Below are 20,256 nucleotides of genomic sequence, written 5' to 3' on the forward strand. Positions count from 1 at the left end.
GGCAGCATTGCCTCTATTCTTGGCTTCCCGCGATCCCTCTGGCTCTTTCCCCCGACCGGGTTGATGAGTACTGGGTCTTGCTAGGTCGGGGCGAGGTTGCCCAGCCTATCCAGTCGCGGTTCGTTGCTCTTCCATCATCTTGAGCACTTGAGGGGCTAGCTCTAGCGGTGGTAAGCCTAACTCGGCAACCCGCTTGGAATCCCGCGCAAACTGGAAACAATGATTAGTATCATGAGTGCGAGATCGATGATAAGTGCAATACTGAGTGTTCCATGGTCCAGGTCGGGGAGCATGCACGGCTGTGACTCGGGGAGCTGGTCTGATCTCCGGCCCGGGATGGAAAGTAGGTCTGGCTTCCCGAGCGCACGACAGAGGTTGCGGAAGTGGTTGAGGCACCATTCTTTCCGACTTATTGGTAGAGGGAGGTGGTCTTTCGGCTTTCCTCCGAGCCGCCTGTGCTTCTTCTACTTTGATGTAGTAGGTAGCTTTTTCCACCATCTCATCAAAATTTCGAGCGGGATTTTTGATGAGATCTCTGAAGAATTCTCCTTCTCCTAATCCATGAGAGAAGACACTTATCAGAATCTCCGAAGTGGCGGTGGGGACATCTTAGGACACTTGATTGAAACGGTTGATATAACTTCTTAAGGGCTCGGTCGGCCCTTGCTTAAGAACGAAAAGACAGTGATCCGTCTTCTGATACTTCTTACTGCTGGCAAAGCAGCGCAGGAAGGTCGTCTTGAAGTCCAAGAAACAGGTGATAGACCCTTGAGGTAGCCTATCAAACCATTTTAACGCCGAGCCAGCTAAAGTGTTCAAGAAAACTCGACATTTGACAACGTCACTGTATTGGTGTAGCAGGGCTGTATTTTTAAACTTGTGTAAATGCTCTTCCGGGTCCTTGCTCCTGTCATATTCTCCGATCGACGGGGCTCTATAACCCTTGGGCAATCTTTCATTTAAAATCTTGGCCGAGAAAGGTACTTTCTCGTCCGGATCCTCCGGGAATACTTCTGGTATTATGAGAGTCTTCCCTTTCTTCGAGTCTCGTGGCAAGGAACTTTCAGCCATGGAGACTTGCGGCTGTTCTTTCTTAAAACTGTGGCCCTGGGGCTCTGGCTGATAATACCCCACATCGGGCTCATGATAAGGAACCTAAGGAAATACCTCAGGTTGTTTTCTCTTAGAGCCCCGGGCAGAGATAGGGAGGGGCTCCTTAGAAGCTTCAGCAGGAGCTTGGCGTGGTCGAGAGACAGTCGCTTGCCTCTCGGAGGCTGCTCGCCTCTTGGCCTCCTTGAAGAGTTCATATTCTCCGGCGGTCATAGTAACATTGATGCGACCAGACTCCTCTGCTTCCCCACTTAGAAAAATAATCCACCGCCACCAATAAGAACCGTCTCTGACCTGGCGCCATCGGAAATTGTCCCACAATATCCATGCCCCATTGATCAAAAGGACATGAGACTATAGATGTTCTCAACAGAGCTATTGGTCGATGTGTTAAATTTTGATATCCTTGGCAGGACAGGCAGGTATTTACCAACTTGTGAGCATCCCTCTGTAAAGTAGGCCAGAAATACTCGGCCAGGAGTACCTTGCGAGACAATGTCCGGCCGCCTACATGACTGTCACAACATCCCAGATGTATTTCTCGCAAGGCCTGGTCGGCCTCCTCCATACCCAAGCATTTGAGTAAGGGTCTAGAGAATGACCTCTTGTAGAGCTGATCCCCTATCATAACCTGCAAGGCCGGAGAGTCTTGCAGGTTTCTTCTACATCCTTGATCAGGTTCACGGCCAGTGGGAACTTGATGAGTATATCATCCACATAAACCTCCACATTGCGCCCGATCTGCTCCCGGAAGATTTTGTCCATCATTCTTTGATATGTGGCTCCGACCTTCCTGAGACCAAAGGGCATAACAGTATAACAGAAGGTACCGTCAGCCGTAATGAAGCTAACCTTTTCTTGGTCCTCCATCGCTAAAGGTATCTGATGATACCCCTAGTATGCATCCAACATGCATATCCTCTCGCAGCCGGCAGTGGAATCCACCATCTGATCGATCTGTGGCAGAGGATAAAAATCCTTGGGACTAGCTCGGTTAAGGTCTCGGAAGTCTATGCATACTCTCCACTTATTGTTCGGCTTCTTTACTAAAACCACATTAGAGAGTCAGGATGGGAACTGCACTTCTCGAACGTGGCCTGCCTTCCTGAGCTGATCCACCTCAACTCTGATTATTTTGTTCTGGTCGGCTGAGAAGTTTCTTTTCTTTTGCTTGATAGGTCAGGAATCTGGTAGTAAATATAACTTATGCTCGGCTATTTCCGGCCTGACCTTGGGTAACTCTTCTATAGACCAGGCGAAGACGTCCCGGTTATGAATCAAGCATTGAACTAACTCTTCCTTGAGGGGAGAAGGAAGGTCTCTTGCCAAGCGAGTTAAACTTTCAGGGCGTTCAGTATATAATTGCACCTCCTCCCAGGGGATGGGCTCTTCAGCCATGGGCGAAGGCTCTTCTTGAACAGCGTGGACACCCCCATCTTGCATCCTTTGATTTTTCCGAGCCTCCACTTGGACCATATCAATATAGCATCGGCTAGAGACCCTCTGTTCTCCTTTAACTTCCCCGACCTGCTCGCCCACGGGAAATTTGATTTTCTGATGGAAGGTTGAAACAACAGCCCTAAATTTATGCAGAGCGGGCCTTCCCAAAATGACATTATAAGAGGAGGGGGAGTCCACCACTATAAAAGTGCTCCTCCTTGTACGCACCAATGGCTCGGTGCCTAGAGATATGGCCAGTTTAATCTGACCCATTGGTTTCACCTCATTGCCTGTAAATCCATATAAGGACGTAGCCACAGGCTAAAGTTCAGTGGCATCAATCTGCATCTCCTCAAATGCAGTTCTGAACAGAATATTGACCGAGGTCCCGGTGTCAACAAAAACCCGAGCCACTCGGCTATTGGCGATGATAGCTTTGATTATAAGGGCATCATCATGAGGTAGCTCCAGACCTTCCAGGTCTGCCGGCCCAAAGCTGATGATAGGGCCAGAAGCCTGCTCCTGGCTACATCCAACAGTATGAACCTCCAAGCGACGCACTGTAGGTGCAGTGGAGATCGGCAAAAGGGGGGTGAATTACTGAAAACAAAAAAAATAAAACTACCCTCCTCGGATTTCAACTCAGAAATAAATGCAGTAGTAAAATAATAGAGACAAAAAATAAAAGCAGAAATAGAATTTTAACCAGGTTACAACCAAGAGGGTTGTTAATCCAGGACAGTGAAAAGCGCACTAAGAAAATTCTCCTTTGTTGAAGGCGGAGAAGCCTTTTACACTCTAATGGCTCAGAACTACTGCTAGGAAATGCTTACAGAGTTGAATGTAGAAGTTGTTGTGAATTCCTAGCTCCAGGGGCCTTTAAATAGCCTCTGGAAATCTGATCTCGAGGGTCCAAGGCGCCTCCAAGAGGTGAGTGGATAAAACTTTATCCGCGGCTTGAAACGACCACTTTAACCTGTTAAAGGCGCCTTCAAGCTGGAGGCGCCTCCAAGCCTGATGGAGGCGCCTCCAAGCTGGCAGCTCCACTTTCAGCTTGTTTTCTTCAGCTTCCGACGCTCCGTTCTTTTGGGTGATTGCGGCCAACCGGAATAGGGCTCACCCGAACCCAATTCTTGGTCTTCTCCTTGAGCAGCCTTCTGTCCTGGCTTAACGTCCCTCGAACGCCGCGCACGCTCTTCATGCCCACCGGAGTACTCTTCCGCAGCTCTCTCGTCCTTCGGACGCACCGAGCTCGTCGGCTCCCTTCCCGTGTCGTCCTTCTCGCTAGCGTCCTTCCGCCGACTTTCGGCTCCTAAGCTCCTGACACCTGCACACGTGATCAAACACAGCAGGACCTAACCAACTTGGTTGATCACATCAAAACTACTACGGGGTCCAACAATCTCCCCCTTTTTGATGTGCATCAACCCAAGTTCAAGTTAGGGTTTAAATAGACATAAATAGTAATTTTAAAGGAAATTACTAAACTAACATATTTAAGCATAAATTTGTAATAAATAAAATTGCAACATAGTTTAGAAAAAATATTAAAAAGTTTTTAATTTTCTAATTTTCCTAACTCCCCCTAAACTTGTACCTTTCTCTCCCCCTTTGATCACAGCAAAAATGGGCTACGAATAAAAAAATCTTAAGCACATTATTAAAGAAGGGAAAAAAAATTTTGAGCAAAAATGAATTTTTAGAAAAAAAATTCTAAGTTAAATTGAATTTTCAGACAAATTTTCTAAGCCAAAGTGATAGTTTTAGAATTTTGACAAAAAAAAAATTCTAAGTTAAACTTAATTTTTGAATGTAAAAAAAATCTAAGTCAAATGAAGTTTTCTAGAATATTTCCAAAGAAAATTTCTAAAAAGAATTTTAGAAATTTTTAAAAAAATAATTCTAAGTTAAACTGAATTTTCAAAAAAAAAATTCTAAGTCAATAAAAAAAATTCTAAGTAAGAATTTTCAAAGAAATTCTAAGAAAAAATGTTTGTTAAACTTTCAAAGCATTATTTAATTCTTATTTTTAATGCTTTTTCATAATGTTAATTAAACATTTTCTTTCAATATTTTAGCTTCCAGGTCATGGCGAGGCACTAGGCCTTCTTGGTTATTGGAGCAACAACCACTTCCTTAGACAAAGCTTCCATAAAGAATTTCAATGTTTAATTTTCTTACTTTAAAGCTTTTAACTTAAGAGAAATTAATTTAGCACAGATTTTGGAACCCAATAGAGGTTCTTTCCTACTGGATTAATCAGATATTTAGGGGGTACATAAATTTTGGGCACTTTTCTAAGTTGATCCTGATGGTTTCTAATGTACCAGTTTAATTTTCCATAAGTTCTTAATTTTGATTTAGGAAATTTATTTAAGCATGCATCAGATTCCAATTTTTCAATTTCTAATTTTAATTTATCATTTTCTGATTTTAGATTATCGTACATTTCAAGTGGACATGTTTTTGCTAATTTCATTTTTAATTCTTTATTTTCTTTTTCTAATTCGAATAAGTCTTTAGAAAGCAATTTAATAAATCGAAAAGACTGAGACGGGGTTAGATTGCGTACCTTACTTACCTGATCTGGTGACGCTCCCCCTTCACTGCTGCTTTCTTCTTCTGATGTTCCTCCCCCTTCATCGATGCTCATCTCTGAGCTTGAGTCTTCTTCCGGCTGATGGTTCGCCATTAGCGCTAACCCCGAGAATTCTTCGATGTCTGACTCAGAGGATGACGAATTTGACCAGGTAGCCTTCAGGTTCTTGTGCTTGGAGGGTTCTGGTTTCTTGTATTTTGACTTTTCCCTGTCTTTCTCCTTTCTCTTTAGCTTTGGGCAGTCATCTTTGATGTGCCCCTCTTCGTTGCAGTTGTAGCAACGAACCGTCCTCTTCTTTCGATGATGCCTCTGTGATTTAAATTTATTACTATTGAAAAACTTATTAAAGCGTCTTACCAGTAGTGCCGCTTCGGAGTCAGAACAGCTCATTTTTACCTTTAAGGCAATGTTCTGACTGGTCTTCTCTATTCCATTGGGCTCTGAAACTCGAGATTCGTGAAGTTCAAAAGTGAAAAATAATTGTTCTAAAGTACTTACCTCGAGGTCCTTAGAGATGTAGTACGCATCTACTAAGGAGACCCACTCTGGAGTTCTCGGGAAGGCATTGAGCGCGTATCGGATAGAATCCCGGTTGGTTACCTCTTTTCCAAGGTTCGTTAGTTGCGTTATCAGCTCCTTGATTCTCACTTAGAGTTGTGCTACCTTCTCGCCTTGGTTCATCCGGAGGTTCGTCAGCTGGTTCCGGAGGATGTCGCGCTTCGCTTCAGAGGTACCTTCGTGAAACTCCAGGAATTTTTCCCAGAGATCTTTCGCGGAGTCATAGCTTCCGATCCGATTTACCTCCTGCGGCGGCAGAACGCTGAGTAGGTGGAACTCAGCCTTTCCGTTGGCGATGAAATCTGCTTGCTCCTTTTTCGTCCAGGTATTTTCCTCCTTATCTTTCAGAACTGCATAGCCATATTTCATTATTAAAAGAATGTCAAATTCGGTTTTAAAAAATACCTCCATTTTGCACTTCCATGTGGCGAAGTCTCCGTCGAACTTCGGGGGATGGATGTTCGCTCCGGCCATCGTATTGATCGTAGTACTTTAGTTGGCGGTTAGTCCTTCTGAGGCGATCAGGCTCTGATACCAATTGTAGGTGCGACCCAGAGGGGTGAATTGAAAACAAAAAATAAAACTACCCTCCTCGGATTTCAACTCAGAATAAATGCAGTAAAATAATAGGAAGAAATAAAAGCAAAAAGCAAATTTAACCTGGTTACAACCAAGAGGGTTGTTAATCCAGGGCGAAGAAAGCGCACTAAGAAAATTCTCCTTTGCTGAAGGCGGAGAAGCCTTTTACACTCTAATGGCTCAGAACTACTGCTAGGAAATGCTTACAGAGTTGAATGTTGAAGTTGTTGTGTATTCCTAGCTCCAGGGGCCTTTAAATAGCCTCTGGATATCTGATCTCAAGGGTCCAAGGCGCCTCCAATAGGGGTCCAAGGCGCCTCCAAGAGGTGAGTGGATAAAACTTTATCCGCGGCTTGAAACTGTCACTTTGACCTGTTGAAGGCGCCTTCAACAAGGTTGAAGGCGCCTGCAGCTGGAAGGCGCCTCAAGCTGGTTGAAGGCGCCTAAAGCGCTCCGTTCTTTTGGGTGATTGCGACCAACCGGAATAGGGCTCATCTGAACCCAATTCCCGGCCTTCTCCTCGAGCAGCCTTCCGTCCCGGCTTAACATCCCTCGAACGCCGTGCACGCTCTTCACGTCCACCGGAGTACTCTTCTACAGTTCTCTCATCCTTCGGACGCACCGAGCCCGTTGGCTCCCTTCCCGTGCCGTCCTTCTCGCTAGGTGCGTCTTCCGCTCGACTTCCTGTACTCCTAAGCTCCTGCACACTCAGACACAGGGATCAAACACAGTAGGACCTAACCAACTTGGTTGATCACATCAAAACTACCACGGGGTCCAACACGCACATGTGACTTGCGCGCTCTTCCCGAATCTCCATCAGTTGGCCCTCCAGAGATCATATCGATCTCTTGGACGGCGGCGTTGCCTCTATTCTTGGCTTCCCACGCTCCTTCTGGCTCTTTCCCCCGCCTAGGTTGATGAGTACTGGGTCCTGCTAGGTCAGGGCGAGGTTGCTCGGTCTGTCCAGCCGCGGTTCATTGCTCTTCCATCATCTTGAGCACTTGAGGGGCTAGCTCGGGCGGTGGTAAGCCTAACTCGGCAGCCCACTTGGAATCTTGAGCAAACTGGAAACAATGGTTAGTATCATGAGTGCGAGACCGATGATAAGTGCAATACCGAGTGTTCCATGGTCCAGGTCGGGGAGCATGCACGGCTGCGACTCGGGGAGCTTGTCTGATCTCCGGCCCGGGATGGAAAGTAGGTCTGACTTCCCGAGCACGCGGCAGAGGTTGAGGAGGAGGTTGAGGCACCCTTCTTTCCGGCTTATTGGTAGAGGGAGGTGGTCTTTCGGCTTTCCTCCGAGCCGCCTGTGCTTCTTCTACTTTGATGTAGCAGACAGCTTTTTCCACCATCTCATCAAAATTCCGAGCAGAATTTTTGATGAGATCTCTGAAGAATTCTCCTTCTCCTAATCCATAAGAGAAGGCGCTCATCAGAACCTTCGAAGTGGCGGTGGGGACATCTTGGGCCACTTGATTGAAACGATTAATATAACTTCTTAAGGACTCGATCGACCCTTGCTTAAGAGAGAAAAGACAGTGGTCCGTCTTTTGATATTTCTTACTGCTAGCAAAGCGGCGCAGGAAGGCCGTCTTGAAGTCCAAGAAACAAGTGTTAGACCCTTGAGGTAGCCCATCAAACCACTTTAACGCCGAGCCAGCTAAAGTGTTCAAGAAAACTCGACATTTGACAGCGTCACTGTATTGGTGCAGCAGGGCTACGTTTTTAAACTTGCGTAAATGCTCTTCCGGGTCTTTGCTCCTGTCATACTCTTCGATCAATGGGGCCCTATAGCCCTTGGGCAATCTTTCATTTAAAATCTTGGCCGAGAAGGGTACTTTCTCGTCCGGATCTTCCGGGAATACTTCTGGTATTATGAGAGTCTTCCCTTTCTTCAAATCTCGTGGTAAGGAACTTTCAGCCATGGAAACTTATGGCTGTTCTTTCTTAAGGCTGTGGCCCTGGGGCTCTGGCTGATAATACCCCACGTTGGGATCACGATAAGGAACCTGAGGAAATGCCTCAGGCTGTTTTCTCTTAGAGCCCCGATCTGAGACAGGGAGGGACTCCTTAGAAGCTTTAGTAGGAGCTTGGCGTGGTCGAGAGACAGTCGCTTGCTTCTCGGAGGCTGCTCGCCTCTTGGCCTCCTTGAAGAGCTCATATTCTCCGGTGGTCATGGTGACGTTGATACGGCCAGACTCCTCCATCTTCACGTTCTGGAACAGGCTGTTATGTTCCTACAGACGGTGCCAAATTTGATCCCGTCCGGAAGCTGAGTCAGATGAAGGCGGGCCTCGATGCACTGGAAGTTGACGGCAAGCCACTGCGACGTCGGATCTATCTGTCACCCTCTTGAAAGGTTCGTACGGGCGGCTGACGAAGGAAGGCGGTCAGGATGATGACACTGCGGCTCTGCGCACACTCAGACGAGCCCACGAGTCGTTAGAGACCAGAAAACAGGGGAAAAGTCTCCGGGTCAGGTCCTCCGACGCTCAAGTCAGGTACTTTTTCCCCAGAAAACACAGAGAAAGGACAAAAAAGTAAAGACTAGTGAGAAAAGACGAGTGAGCGTACCTGCATAAGGGATAAAGCATCCCTTTTTATACTGCAACGGATGTTTCTGGGACCTGACGAGTATCAAGGAATGTCGGCTGTCAGGCTTTGTCTGGCGGTGATTGACACGTGGCTCTTCCTAATAGGCTGGAGGCAAAACCAAAGGCGTAGTGAACTCCGATTGTAAGCATATTCCCTGACACATTGATTATTCTCTGACACTCTCTGACAAGCGGTTACGATTCCTTGGCTTGTTTGTCCTATAGTGCCTGGACGCTGGGTCTGTATTCCGAGATCTGTACCCCGACTTGCTTCTGTATGCTGTTATCCGTGATTCGTATGTCCCTATCTGTGCGTTAGGCTTGTATCCCGACCTACCTTTGTCAGTTGTTATACATGGCCTGTACGTTCCGACCTGTACGCTATAGCTATGTCTCGACCTGCGTCTATCTACTGTTATCCATGACCTGTACGTCCCGACCTGTACGCGAGAGATGTGTCTCGACCTGCTTCTGTTTACTGTTATCCATGACTTGTACGTCTCGACTTGTACACTAGAGCTGTGTCCAGACCTGCTTCTGTTTACTGTTATTCATGGCTTGTACGTCCCGACCTGTACGCACTAGCTGTGTCCCGACCTGCTTCTGTTTACTATTATCCATGGCTTGTACGTCTCGACCTGTACGCGAGAGTTGTGTCCCGACCTGCTTCTGTTTATTGTTATCCATGGCTTGTACGTCTCGACCTGTACGCTAGAGCTGTGTCCAGACCTGCTTCTGTTTACTGTTATCCATGGCTTGTATGTCCCGACCTGTACGCTAGGTCTGTGTCCCGACCTGCTTCTGTTTACTATTATCCATGACTTGTACGTCCCGACCTGTACGCCCGATCTGTACGCCCGATCTGTTCTGCGCCAAGGGCCTTCTTTCCTCTACCCTTACTTGGCTTGTGGGCTCAGTCCTCAGCTTTACCTGGCCTGTGGGCCCTGTCCTTGACCGCTATCAGGGGCTGGCCCTTGTCAGACTTGTCTCGACCTGTACGCGAGAGCAGTGTCCCGACCTACTTCTGTTTACTGTTATACATGGTTTGTACGTCCCGACCTGTACGCTAGGTCTGTGTCTCGACCTTTTTCTGTTTACTGTTATCCATGGCTTGTACGTCCCGACCTGTACGCTAGGTCTGTGTCCCGACCTTCTTCTGTTTACTGTTATCCATGGCTTGTACGTCCCGACCTGTACGCCCGATCTGTACGCCCGATCTGTTCTGCGCCAAGGGCCTTCTTTCCTCTACCCTTACTTGGCTTGTGGGCTCAGTCCTCAGCTTTACCTGGCCTGTGGGCCCTGTCCTTGACCGCTATCAGGGGCTGGCCCTTGTCTGACTTATACTCTTATCCTTTGACCGCTTCATCAGCTGAGAGTTGGACCCTAGCCATGTAAGCTTGACTTCTGACCAGCCACGGAGGCTGGGCTTCTGACCTCCACGTAAGCCTGACTTCTCACCAGCCACGGAGGCTGGGTTTCTGACCTCCACGTAAGCCTGACTTCTCACCAGCCACGGAGGCTGGACTTCTGACCTCCACGTAAGTCTGACTTCTGACCAGCCACGGAGGCTGAACTTCTGACCAGCCACGGAGGCTGGACTTCTGACCTCCATGGAGGCTTGACTTCTGACCATCCTGTGGTCTTGACTCCTAATCACATCATCTTACTGACCCCACGAACATGCGCCGTATATATATTTGATTTGCATTTCTTTATATTCAAATATCATTCGAAAACAATAAATATAATTCCAAAAATTATAATAAATCTCACTTATTAAACCCAAATACATTTCATATTTATTATTTAAATTCAAACGCTCTGTTTATTTATGATTAATACGGTAATTTTTAGCAGATGGGAAGCGGCGCGCCATCCCACTCCTTCAAGCACTGGAGCAATGGATCGATCACCTTCCCCTCGCAAATGGCGTCGAACACCTTCCCGCATTCCTCCCCCGGCGACCGCACCTTCTCCCCCGTCAAGAACTCCGTCCCGAGCTCCTCCCGCACCAGCCGGTACAGCGGATACGATCGGCACTGCGAGATCCTGTTGGGGATCGCCGCCCTTCCGCCCTCCACCGCCGCCCTTGCGGCCTCCATCTCCCTCGGCAGATGCTGCCTCAGCTCCTCCTCGAACGCCGAGATCTTCTTGAAGATAACGCTCCCGCCATCTTCCTCCTTCGCCCCCTTCTCCTCCTCCTTCAGCGCGTGCTCCACCAGCACCTGCCGCAGCTTCCCCATCAGCGGGTACGCCGCGCTGCAGGGGTCGTCGGCGTAGGCAAACACCTGCTCCCGCTCCACCGCTTTGATGAGGTCCTTTTCGCAGAACCGCGCCGGGTGGAGCTCGCCCCCCGGGCCCACCGTCAGCGTCCGCTTCGCCGCCTGGATTACTGCTCCCTTCGCCGCGCTCCTCAGGTTCTCCTCCAGGTGCCGCAGGTCGATCGCCTGGCAGAGCGCCACCAGGTACGTCGCCGACATGAGCTTCAGAATCTCCACCGCCTCCGCCGTCTTCCGTGCCGAGATGAGGCCCAGCGAGTTCACGTCTTGGTTGTGCTGCTCCGCGCTCTGCACGTGGTTCGTCACGGGGTTGCCCAGGAACTGGAGCTCCGAGCAGTACGCCGCCATCGCGATCTCCGCCCCCTTGAACCCGTAGTCCAAACTAGGGTTCCGCCCGCCGGAGAGGTTCGACGGAAGCCCGTTGTTGTAAAAATCATTGACTAGCTCGGAGAACTGCGCGAACATTAGCTTTCCGATCGCCGCCAATGCGAGGCGAGAGTTGTCCATGGAGACGCCGATGGGCGTTCCCTGGAAGTTACCGCCGTGGAGCGCTTTGTTCCGAGATACATCAATGAGGGGATTGTCGTTCACCGAATTGATCTCCCTCTCGATCGATTTGGTGGCCGCTCGGATGACCTCGATTTGGGGGCCGAGCCACTGCGGCGAGGTGCGCAGAGCGTACCTATCCTGCTTCGGCTTCTGCAATGGGTCTTGCTCGTGGAGGCTCTTGGCCATTTTCACGTAGGCGCTGCCGTCGAGGATGTGCTCCATCACGGCGGCGGCCTCGATCTGGCCAGGGTGGTGCTTCAGCTTGTGGGTGAGGTGGTCGGTGAATTCCGGTTTCCCTTGCATCACCTCGCAGAAGACAGCCGACGTCACCTCCGCGAGAAGAGCGAGCACGTTGGCCTCGAACAGGACCATCGACGCCAAGCCCGACCCCACGGCGGTGCCGTTCACCAGCGCGAGCCCCTCCTTAGGCTGCAGCTCGAAGAACCCGCCCTCAATGCCGGCGAGCATGAAGGCCTCGGCGGCGCCGACAACCTCGCCGTCCGGGCGGACGGCCTTCGCGTTCGGTCGCCCCGTCAGGATCCCCGCGATGTAGGACAGGGGGACGAGGTCGCCGGAGGCGGTGATGGTGCCGCGAAGCGGCAAACAGGGGGTGATGCGCCCATTGAGGAGGCTGGTGATGGCTTCCAGGATCTCAAACCGGATGCCTGAGTAGCCCTGGAGGAGCGTGTTGATCCGCACTAGCATCGCCGCCCTCACCGCCGGGGACGGCAAGGTGTGCCCTGACTCCTCGCCGTAACCGAATATTCCGGCATTCAAGAATCTGCACCAAGAAAGATTCCATTTTTCAGACAACAGTTTAATTCAGGGGAGAGGAATGATTATTTATTTATTTATTCATTTATGAACCTGATGAGCTCATTCTGCAAGGCGCCTCCTTGCTTAGTTCTCCGGTGAGAGGTGGCGCCGAAGCCGGTGGTGACGCCGTAGCTGTCGGTGCCCTTATCCATGCTTTCCATCACCCACTGGCTGCTGGCCCGGACGCCGTCCCTCGCGGCCTCCGACAGCTCCACCGAAACCGCCGCTGCCTTGGCCACGCCCGCCACTTGAGCTACCGTCAAGGTCGCGCCTTCCAGCCTCACCACCGGCCGCCTGAACTCCTCCACCATGCGCTTCACCTCCTCGAGATGGCTCCCGGCGAGCGACGCCGCCGCCTTTCCCCAGTTCAAGGGGTCGTCGACCTTGAGGCAGAGGCCGTTAATGCCATGTGCTGCTGCGGACTCCATCTCAAACAGAACCTGGAAGAGCTCGAGCTCGAGGAATTGAAGTAGTCGAGGAAGGATGCCATCTCCGGGGAGAATCGGAGCCTTTAAATAGGAAGAGCTGCGTGGTAGTTGGCTCCCGAGCCTCCAACAACCCCGAAACTCAGGTTAGTGCAAATTCACAACACCATTTCTTGGTAGTTTCCTCGTCATCGTAAAGAAATGAAAGTGGATTAAATCAATCGACCAATTGAAACATTTGAATCATGGCAATTACCACAGATTTTGGTTGGTGGAATTTTAAATTATATTCTCACACCGAGACCAGCCCATCCATAAACTGAGCAAGGGGTTGGTGTCTTTGCATCCACTGCACCACCCAATCTTTGAGTCAAATCTCTGAAAGAGTCATCCTGCTTCACACCTAACTGTTAGTCTTTAAACACGCAATTTCTTCTCATTAAAACCTCATTTGTCTTTTTCTATTGGGCGTATAACTTTGTATTAGGACAAGTTCCATGAAACTTTCATCTTTGTTTACTCACCCCTACAATACGAATGTAACCGAGTTTATGTTAAGGTAATTAAAGGTTTTAGAAGTTAGGGCCTTAGTAACCTCTAAAATTATTAGAAAAATTATAATAATTTTATTTATGTCAATTGTGGTGCAACTACATGCATGTTTAATTGCATCTCAGACATGGTCTTATTCTTCGTGGAACATGTGCTGGAAGTCAAGTGTAAACTAAAATGAAAGTATGGGAAAATGGGAAGTTCAAACGGCCGACTGGTTTTGCCTTCCCAAGTAGATTCTCCACTAGTACTTTGACTATGACTTTTGACTAATTAAAGTGAGCCCGTCAACTCTGAAACAAACTAGCTATAGAGACAACACGTCATCGAGCAATGCTATTGCGCTCTCGTGTTTGAATTGGGCTATATTCTGGTGCACATCTACTGCTCCCTCAGCTCAGTCACCAGACAAGGCTCAAGAATAACGACTCATCCTGCGGCGTTATTCCGAGCTCAGCCATGTAATTCAGTGCTTCCCGAGTTTTGGAAGCTCTCGCGACATCATCGCAGGGGCCAAGCATGAGAGCTGCAAATGTCTTCTCGCTGAAGCTCAGGCATGACCTTTGATTATGATGTTGTAGGAGATCGGATATGGCGCAAAAGCAGCAGCAATCATTTCGTACGTCGAATGTCTTCTCAGCAACATCCATATATGCTCTTTAACCGTGCTCAACCGCTGAGGATAGTGTTGTAGATGATGGTAGCCGAGCAATTCCATGCTCCTTCATGCAAGCAAAGAGGAGGGTATTGCATGTGGAGGGCGGGCTCCAGGAAACGCCCTCTGCAAGAATGCCATTTGATACGGGTAATGGTGAAAGCATCCATCATAGGATCAAATAGTCAACCGTTTTACTGACACGGTGGTCAAAGCCAGATCTGGTTAATATGGTTGATCTTGTCTAAAATCTATAGAGATGACGTGCAGGATAGGTGTATATCATCTCATCCTTCGAAGAAGTAACGTGCTAGATAGGTGTCTACCATCTCATCCTTCAAAGAAGTAGTTGAAGCATGCCGTTTTGTATGGACCAATGAGACTCCTTCCATTGCCATCCAACGACCACCAATGAGCAGTCTATTTTAATCAAACGGTTGTGGCTCATGTTTAAAAACCCTAAACGTCGCAAAAGAAAATTATCTGTTCTACATTTTCTCCCCTCCTCTCTTCCAGTGACTCTGGACGAACTCTTCCTCACGATTGGTGTCATCGAAAAGAATTTAGATATCTCCATAATGGTATGATATTGTCCATTTTAAACCTAAGCCCTCATGATTTTGCTCTTGGGCTCTACCCAAAAGGCATCATGCCAATGGAAATATCTTTTCTCTTATAAACTCATGATCTTTCCCATATATTTTCAATGTGGGACTATGTTTACAAACTTGTAACCCCAACAATTCTCCTCTCAAACAAAGGACCATAGGTTTCCCACGTCCGATCCTCGACCCACCAAGTCTTCTTGCCCCTTGGTCCACCCGACCTACTAGAACTTCCTACTTGGTGTCTGATCCTCTTGATCCGAACATAGGAGCCCCCACTTTCTTTGTTCGAGGTTAATATTGTACTCACATGGCTCAATCAGACCATGACTCTTGTGCACAGTCGGCGGTTAAACCTTCTGACAATTCGTGCTCTAACACCATAGGCTTCCCACGTCCGATCCTCGACCCACCAGGTCTTCCTGCCCCTTGGTTCACCCGACCTACTAGAACTTCCTACATAGTGTCTGGTCCTCTTGATCCGAACATAAGATACCCTACTTTCTTTGTTCAAGGTCAATATTGTACCCACATGGCTCAATCAGACTATAGCTCTTGTGCACAGTCGATGGTCTTCTGGCAATCCGTGCTCTGATACCTATTGTTGGATCAAAAAAAATTTAGATATCTCCACAATGATATGATATTGTCCACTTTGAACCTAAGCCCTCATGGTTTTGCTCTTGGACTCTACCCAAAAGGTCTCATGCCAATGGAAATATCTTTTCTCTTATAAACTCATGATATTTCCCATGCCAAACTTATAACCCCAACAATACCCCCCTCAAACAAAGGACCATTGGCTTCCCACGTCCGATCCTTGACCCACCAGGTCTTCCTGCCCCTTGGTCCACCCAACCTACTAGAACTTCCTGTCTGGTGTCTGGTCCTCTTGATCCGAACATAGGAGCCATAGGAGCCCCCACTTTCTTTGTTCGAGGTCAATATTGTACCCACATGGCTCAATCAGACCATAGCTCTTGTGCACAGTCGGCGGTTAAACCTTCTGGCAATCCGTGCTCTGATACCTATTGTTGGATCGAAAAGAATTTAGATATCTCCACAATAGTATGATATTGTCCACTTTGAGCCTAAGCCCTCATGGTTTTACTTTTGGACTCTACCTAAAAAGCCTCATGGCAATGGAGATATCTTTTCTCTTATAAACCCATGATCTTTCCCATGTGTTTTAAATGTGGGATTATGTTTGCAAACTTGGAACCCCAACAACTTTTGCTTCTTGGTATACCATCACCCACTCCGACTTTGATAATGCCGATCGAGAAGTGCTCCGCCTACAATATGAAATCTCCCAAAACTATTGTATCATCCTTCCTTCTCCCCAAGATCGTCCTTATCACCCCACCCCCCAAGCTATGTCACTTTCTTTAAAAGTCAAATCTTAGCCGGTTTGAGCTTTCCCATCCCCTCTTTTATTTATGATATAAGTCACTACTTTAATCTCTCCCCCAATAGCTTGCACCGAACTCCTTCTGCACTAAGTGCAGGATGCTCATTTTGCTCGCCTTTATGGTATTCTCCGGACTCCTTGCAACTTCCATTATTTTTTCTACCCCAAGAAATCGGAGCCAAGGGTCTTTTTGTTACAATCTCATCCCAAAGCAGTATTCTTTAAGAACTTGCATTCTTCAAATAATGGATGAAAATATCATTTCTTTTTTGTTCAAATGACCAAGTCTATTTCCTGGCCGACCGAGTGGCAGTCCGCCCCTTCCCCCATTCTCGACCTCGGGAACTTTAAGCATGACCCGACCTTCATCTCTATCTCGAAGAAGCTGACCAACATACAATTCAAGGTCCCTAAGTTGCTGCGCAAGGACTTGCTTTACCTGTTCAAACTTAGCCCCATTCGAGTGTCGCTTCTTTGTTCTTTTGGTAAGCCTTGACAACTTAGCCATTATGTTATCACTCACTAAGATCTCTTTTGTTTTATGTAGTGGATGTCTTTTTCAAGGCCCTAGTTTCCAAGAAGATCCAATTGGAAGATGAGGAGTTTACTCGGCGGAAGCAGATGCTTTTGGTCGCGAGAGAGCAACAGCCGCCCGACCCCACTATTGAGGCATCCAGTAGTCGGTGACTAAATCCAGTGCGATGATTGCTATGGAAGAGGTACCTTCCGACCCTCTCTCAGCCTCTGAAGATTCTCCTTCTAATGAAGCTGAGATGCCTTTGAAGAGGGGATGTAAATGGCGTCGACTCGTCCCTTCTATCCAAGTTCTCGAGGGGCGAGCGTCTCCAATCAGGGTGCCTTCACCTCATCTTACACCAATCCGAAAGGATATCCTGGCTCAATCTTTCGAGCAGACTTTACTCGCTCTTCCCTCCAATAGTTCAATCTTAGAGGTCACATCCTAACTGGTTGGCTCTATGGTTGCTACTTCACATTCACCATCTGCTCTTTCCATTACTCCTCTTGATGAAGCTTCGCACGCCACCGCATCATCCAATGAGCTAAAAAGCCTATACTAATTCTTTGTCGTCTATAATTTATCATCTGTCCGAACGATAGCTTCTCCATCGGCTCTCCGACCAGTCTACGGTCGAATATTATTGAAGGGCTAGCTAATTGAGGCCTGGGAGCTAGCTATGATCTGATCGGAGGAGTATACACCGACAACGATGGCGAACGGATACTTGCATCCCTTGACCTGTCCTGTTAGGACTACTCACTAAGTAGACTTCTCACCTGTCTAACCTCCAGTTAGGACTTACCCTTACCTAATCTCTAATTTAGTCATCTAGTACTGACTAGACTTCTCTTCCAATTGGATCAACACTCAGTCAACTACATTAGTATATTTTCTGTCACACCCCCAGAGGAGACCCTGTCCGAGAAAATTTCGGCAGCATCTCCCTTGTACGGCGGACAATCAAAAATTTTCTACAAGCACTAAATACTCAGCCACATGCGGCTGGAATCATAACAATAATAAAAAAATCAATCACCACGCAGTTTATATATATATTCAGCCTCTGGCTGACACAACCACGCAGTAATAATACTCTGACTCAAAAACCACCCTACTCAACTACACTCGTAAAGCTCAAAACCGACGAACTCACCTCTTCTGCCATCCAGGCAGGCATGTAGTAGAATAAAAACCAAATCCAAATCCATCAATATAATAAAATCTATATCATGTCCATAAGCAAATAAATCCAGAACATAACGAGTTCAAACAGTCTAGAACAGAAAGAAACCAAAGAAAACCAAACATATCCTGAAGGTCTGCAGGACCAGCACTACGTGCAGTGAGGACTAGCGACTCCTCCCGACAGATTCAACCCGAAAATATCAACAATGGAGGCGGGGTGAGTCCAACACTCAGCAGGTACAGTTGATATGCAAAGTAAAGAAACAACACCCAGCACTAATCATGCGTACCATGATAAGAAAGATAAGAATGCATCTGAAATAAACAGGAGAATACTGTACTAACCAGGTCCTGAGTATAAGGTCAAACAGTCCGAGGGATAGGAAATCCTGTATGCATGTCAAACATAGGTATCCAAACAATATGCAGCATATAAATGCAGCAAACACAAACACAAGCAATAAATGCATCATGCATATGATGCCAATGATGCGTCACCCCTGACGCCAGTCGATCATCTCATACTAAAGTGAGGCCGAATGGGTAGGGCTGTGACAACCGTGCACTCTGTCGTCACTACTCCTGATGAGTGACCGAGTGGACGGGATGCTGTCGGAGTACACCTATCCTCCTACCCCAAATCATAGATGGGGGAGCGCAATGCTCTCAACTCCCGGTACTCAAAGACGGGGAGGAATCCCTGCCGGATAACACGTTGTGTCACACTACCCATGAGCGAACCAACGGTGCCTAACAGAGTCCCTGCTGCAACACACTCAGCCTGAATCGACCACTAACCCATGAGTGGTGGTGTGTGCAGATCCATGTAACTGGCGATGTGCTCAACAATAATGGAGCGGACTATCGCACAGCATGCAATCATGCAAATGGTGCATGGCACTAACCACAAGAATATCCTGACCTAATCCACATATATATAAAAATGCATCAAAGGTCAACGAATCCAAAACAATCCAAAGGTATACAGAAGGTATAAAACCTAGGTCCTGAACATGGTCAAGCATGACATATCACTACCCCTATAAGCATGTATAAACAGGTAAAATATACCTGAGATGCAAAACCAATCAATCAATCAAGCATGTAAGATTTGGGTAGTGATTAACCGAAACAGATAAGAAACACAATTAATGCAACATGTTAATTTAATTACTAAGCATATCAAATGACATAAGTCAAAAGTACCCGCCTCCGATAAAATGGTCCAAATCTGACTCCGAGATACTCGTCTCGCGTCAAAGTCCTGTGATATCAAACATACATTTTTATTTAGCTACAAATTAAATGAATAGCTAAATAAAAATCCTTAAGAATAATTTAGGGAAAAACCCTAAACCATAATCTCGACCTTCCTAAATTAAATCCAACAATTAACTAGGATTAATTTTCTTTAACCCTAATCATAACATTAGATTAAAAATCTAAAATTAATCCAATCTACCAATTCCCAACATAAACCTAATCAATCTACACAAAGCTCAAAACCCTAAACCTTACCTCAATCCACAGCCTTGATTGTTGATCCCCACACAGTTTGTTGCTGCTGGAATAGGAATGCCGGCTACTGAAATTCAAGGTAAACAACTGCTGGACAAAATAATAACAATACCACAGTGATCAGCCCCACAATTTCAGCACAAACATTCTAATCAAAAATCCAAATACCCCAATTTCCAGAATAACCTAAGCACCTTACCTTACTTTTCAACAGGGATGTTGCTGCCGGAGAAAGGTAGTCGCTGGATAGTGATCACCGGACCCAAGAAAAGGCCTTAGAATAACACCTTGCAGATTTTTTTTTTCCTACTGATCGGACATCAAACATGAGATCAAAATGGAGATCACATGCAACAACAACCTATTCTTCTTACCTTGCTGTCACACTGCCGAACAACTTCTGCTCTGAGAAGGAGGCAAGGTTCGGAGGTAGGGCACAGGAGGCGTGACCACAGTGAGGAAGAAAATGTGGAGGCAATAGCGAGATGGAAGAAAGACTCGCCACTAAATGCTAGTGAACCGGCGCTAGGGCAGCAAAAGGTGGTCGGCGTCGGCAGAGGAGAAGAATTGGTCGGCTTGGTGCGTCGCCGGCGGCTAGGGCACCGAGACAGAGAAGAGGTGAGGAGATAGCCGGCATCAGTGGCAGAGATCAAACTTCCGGCGATGCTAGGGCTTCGGCAGCAGGGAGAAGAAAACTGGGACTGGCTAGGGCACGCTGCTTCGGCTCGGGGGAGAAGTAGAGAAGAGGAAGGAAACCGCCGAATGGTGGTTAGGGCAAGGGAAGAAGGCGCGCGATCGGCGTCGGGGAGAAGAAATGAGGAAACGGCGACACAAAGAAAAGAAAAGAAAAATAAATAA

The 20,256-nt window shown here is 47.5% G+C and overlaps 1 protein-coding gene across 1 annotated transcript; it reads right to left on the bottom strand.

Annotated features, from left to right (window-relative positions):
- Positions 1-10,628: 10,628 nt before the first annotated feature.
- On the bottom strand, positions 10,629-13,026 carry LOC122056089 (phenylalanine ammonia-lyase-like). The gene is made up of 2 exons (XM_042617872.1): positions 12,579-13,026; positions 10,629-12,492 (listed from the first exon to the last, which is right to left on the bottom strand). Exons 1-2 carry the CDS (start codon positions 12,953-12,955, stop codon positions 10,734-10,736), a joined length of 2,136 nt encoding a protein of 711 aa, XP_042473806.1. The 5' UTR covers positions 12,956-13,026; the 3' UTR covers positions 10,629-10,733.
- Between the last annotated feature and the right edge of the window lie 7,230 nt (positions 13,027-20,256).

Source organism: Zingiber officinale, chromosome 3B, assembly GCF_018446385.1.
Source record: "Zingiber officinale cultivar Zhangliang chromosome 3B, Zo_v1.1, whole genome shotgun sequence".
Classification (NCBI taxonomy): Eukaryota; Viridiplantae; Streptophyta; class Magnoliopsida; order Zingiberales; family Zingiberaceae; genus Zingiber; species Zingiber officinale.

Bases quoted from the DNA above. Each gene is read 5' to 3' on its own strand.
- LOC122056089 (XM_042617872.1), bottom strand. From the start codon at position 12,955: ATGGAGTCCGCAGCAGCACATGGCATTAACGGCCTCTGCCTCAAGGTC. The intron at 12,493-12,578 runs GTTCATAAATGA...TTCTTGGTGCAG, and splicing joins TTGCAGAATGAGCTCATCAG to ATTCTTGAATGCCGGAATAT.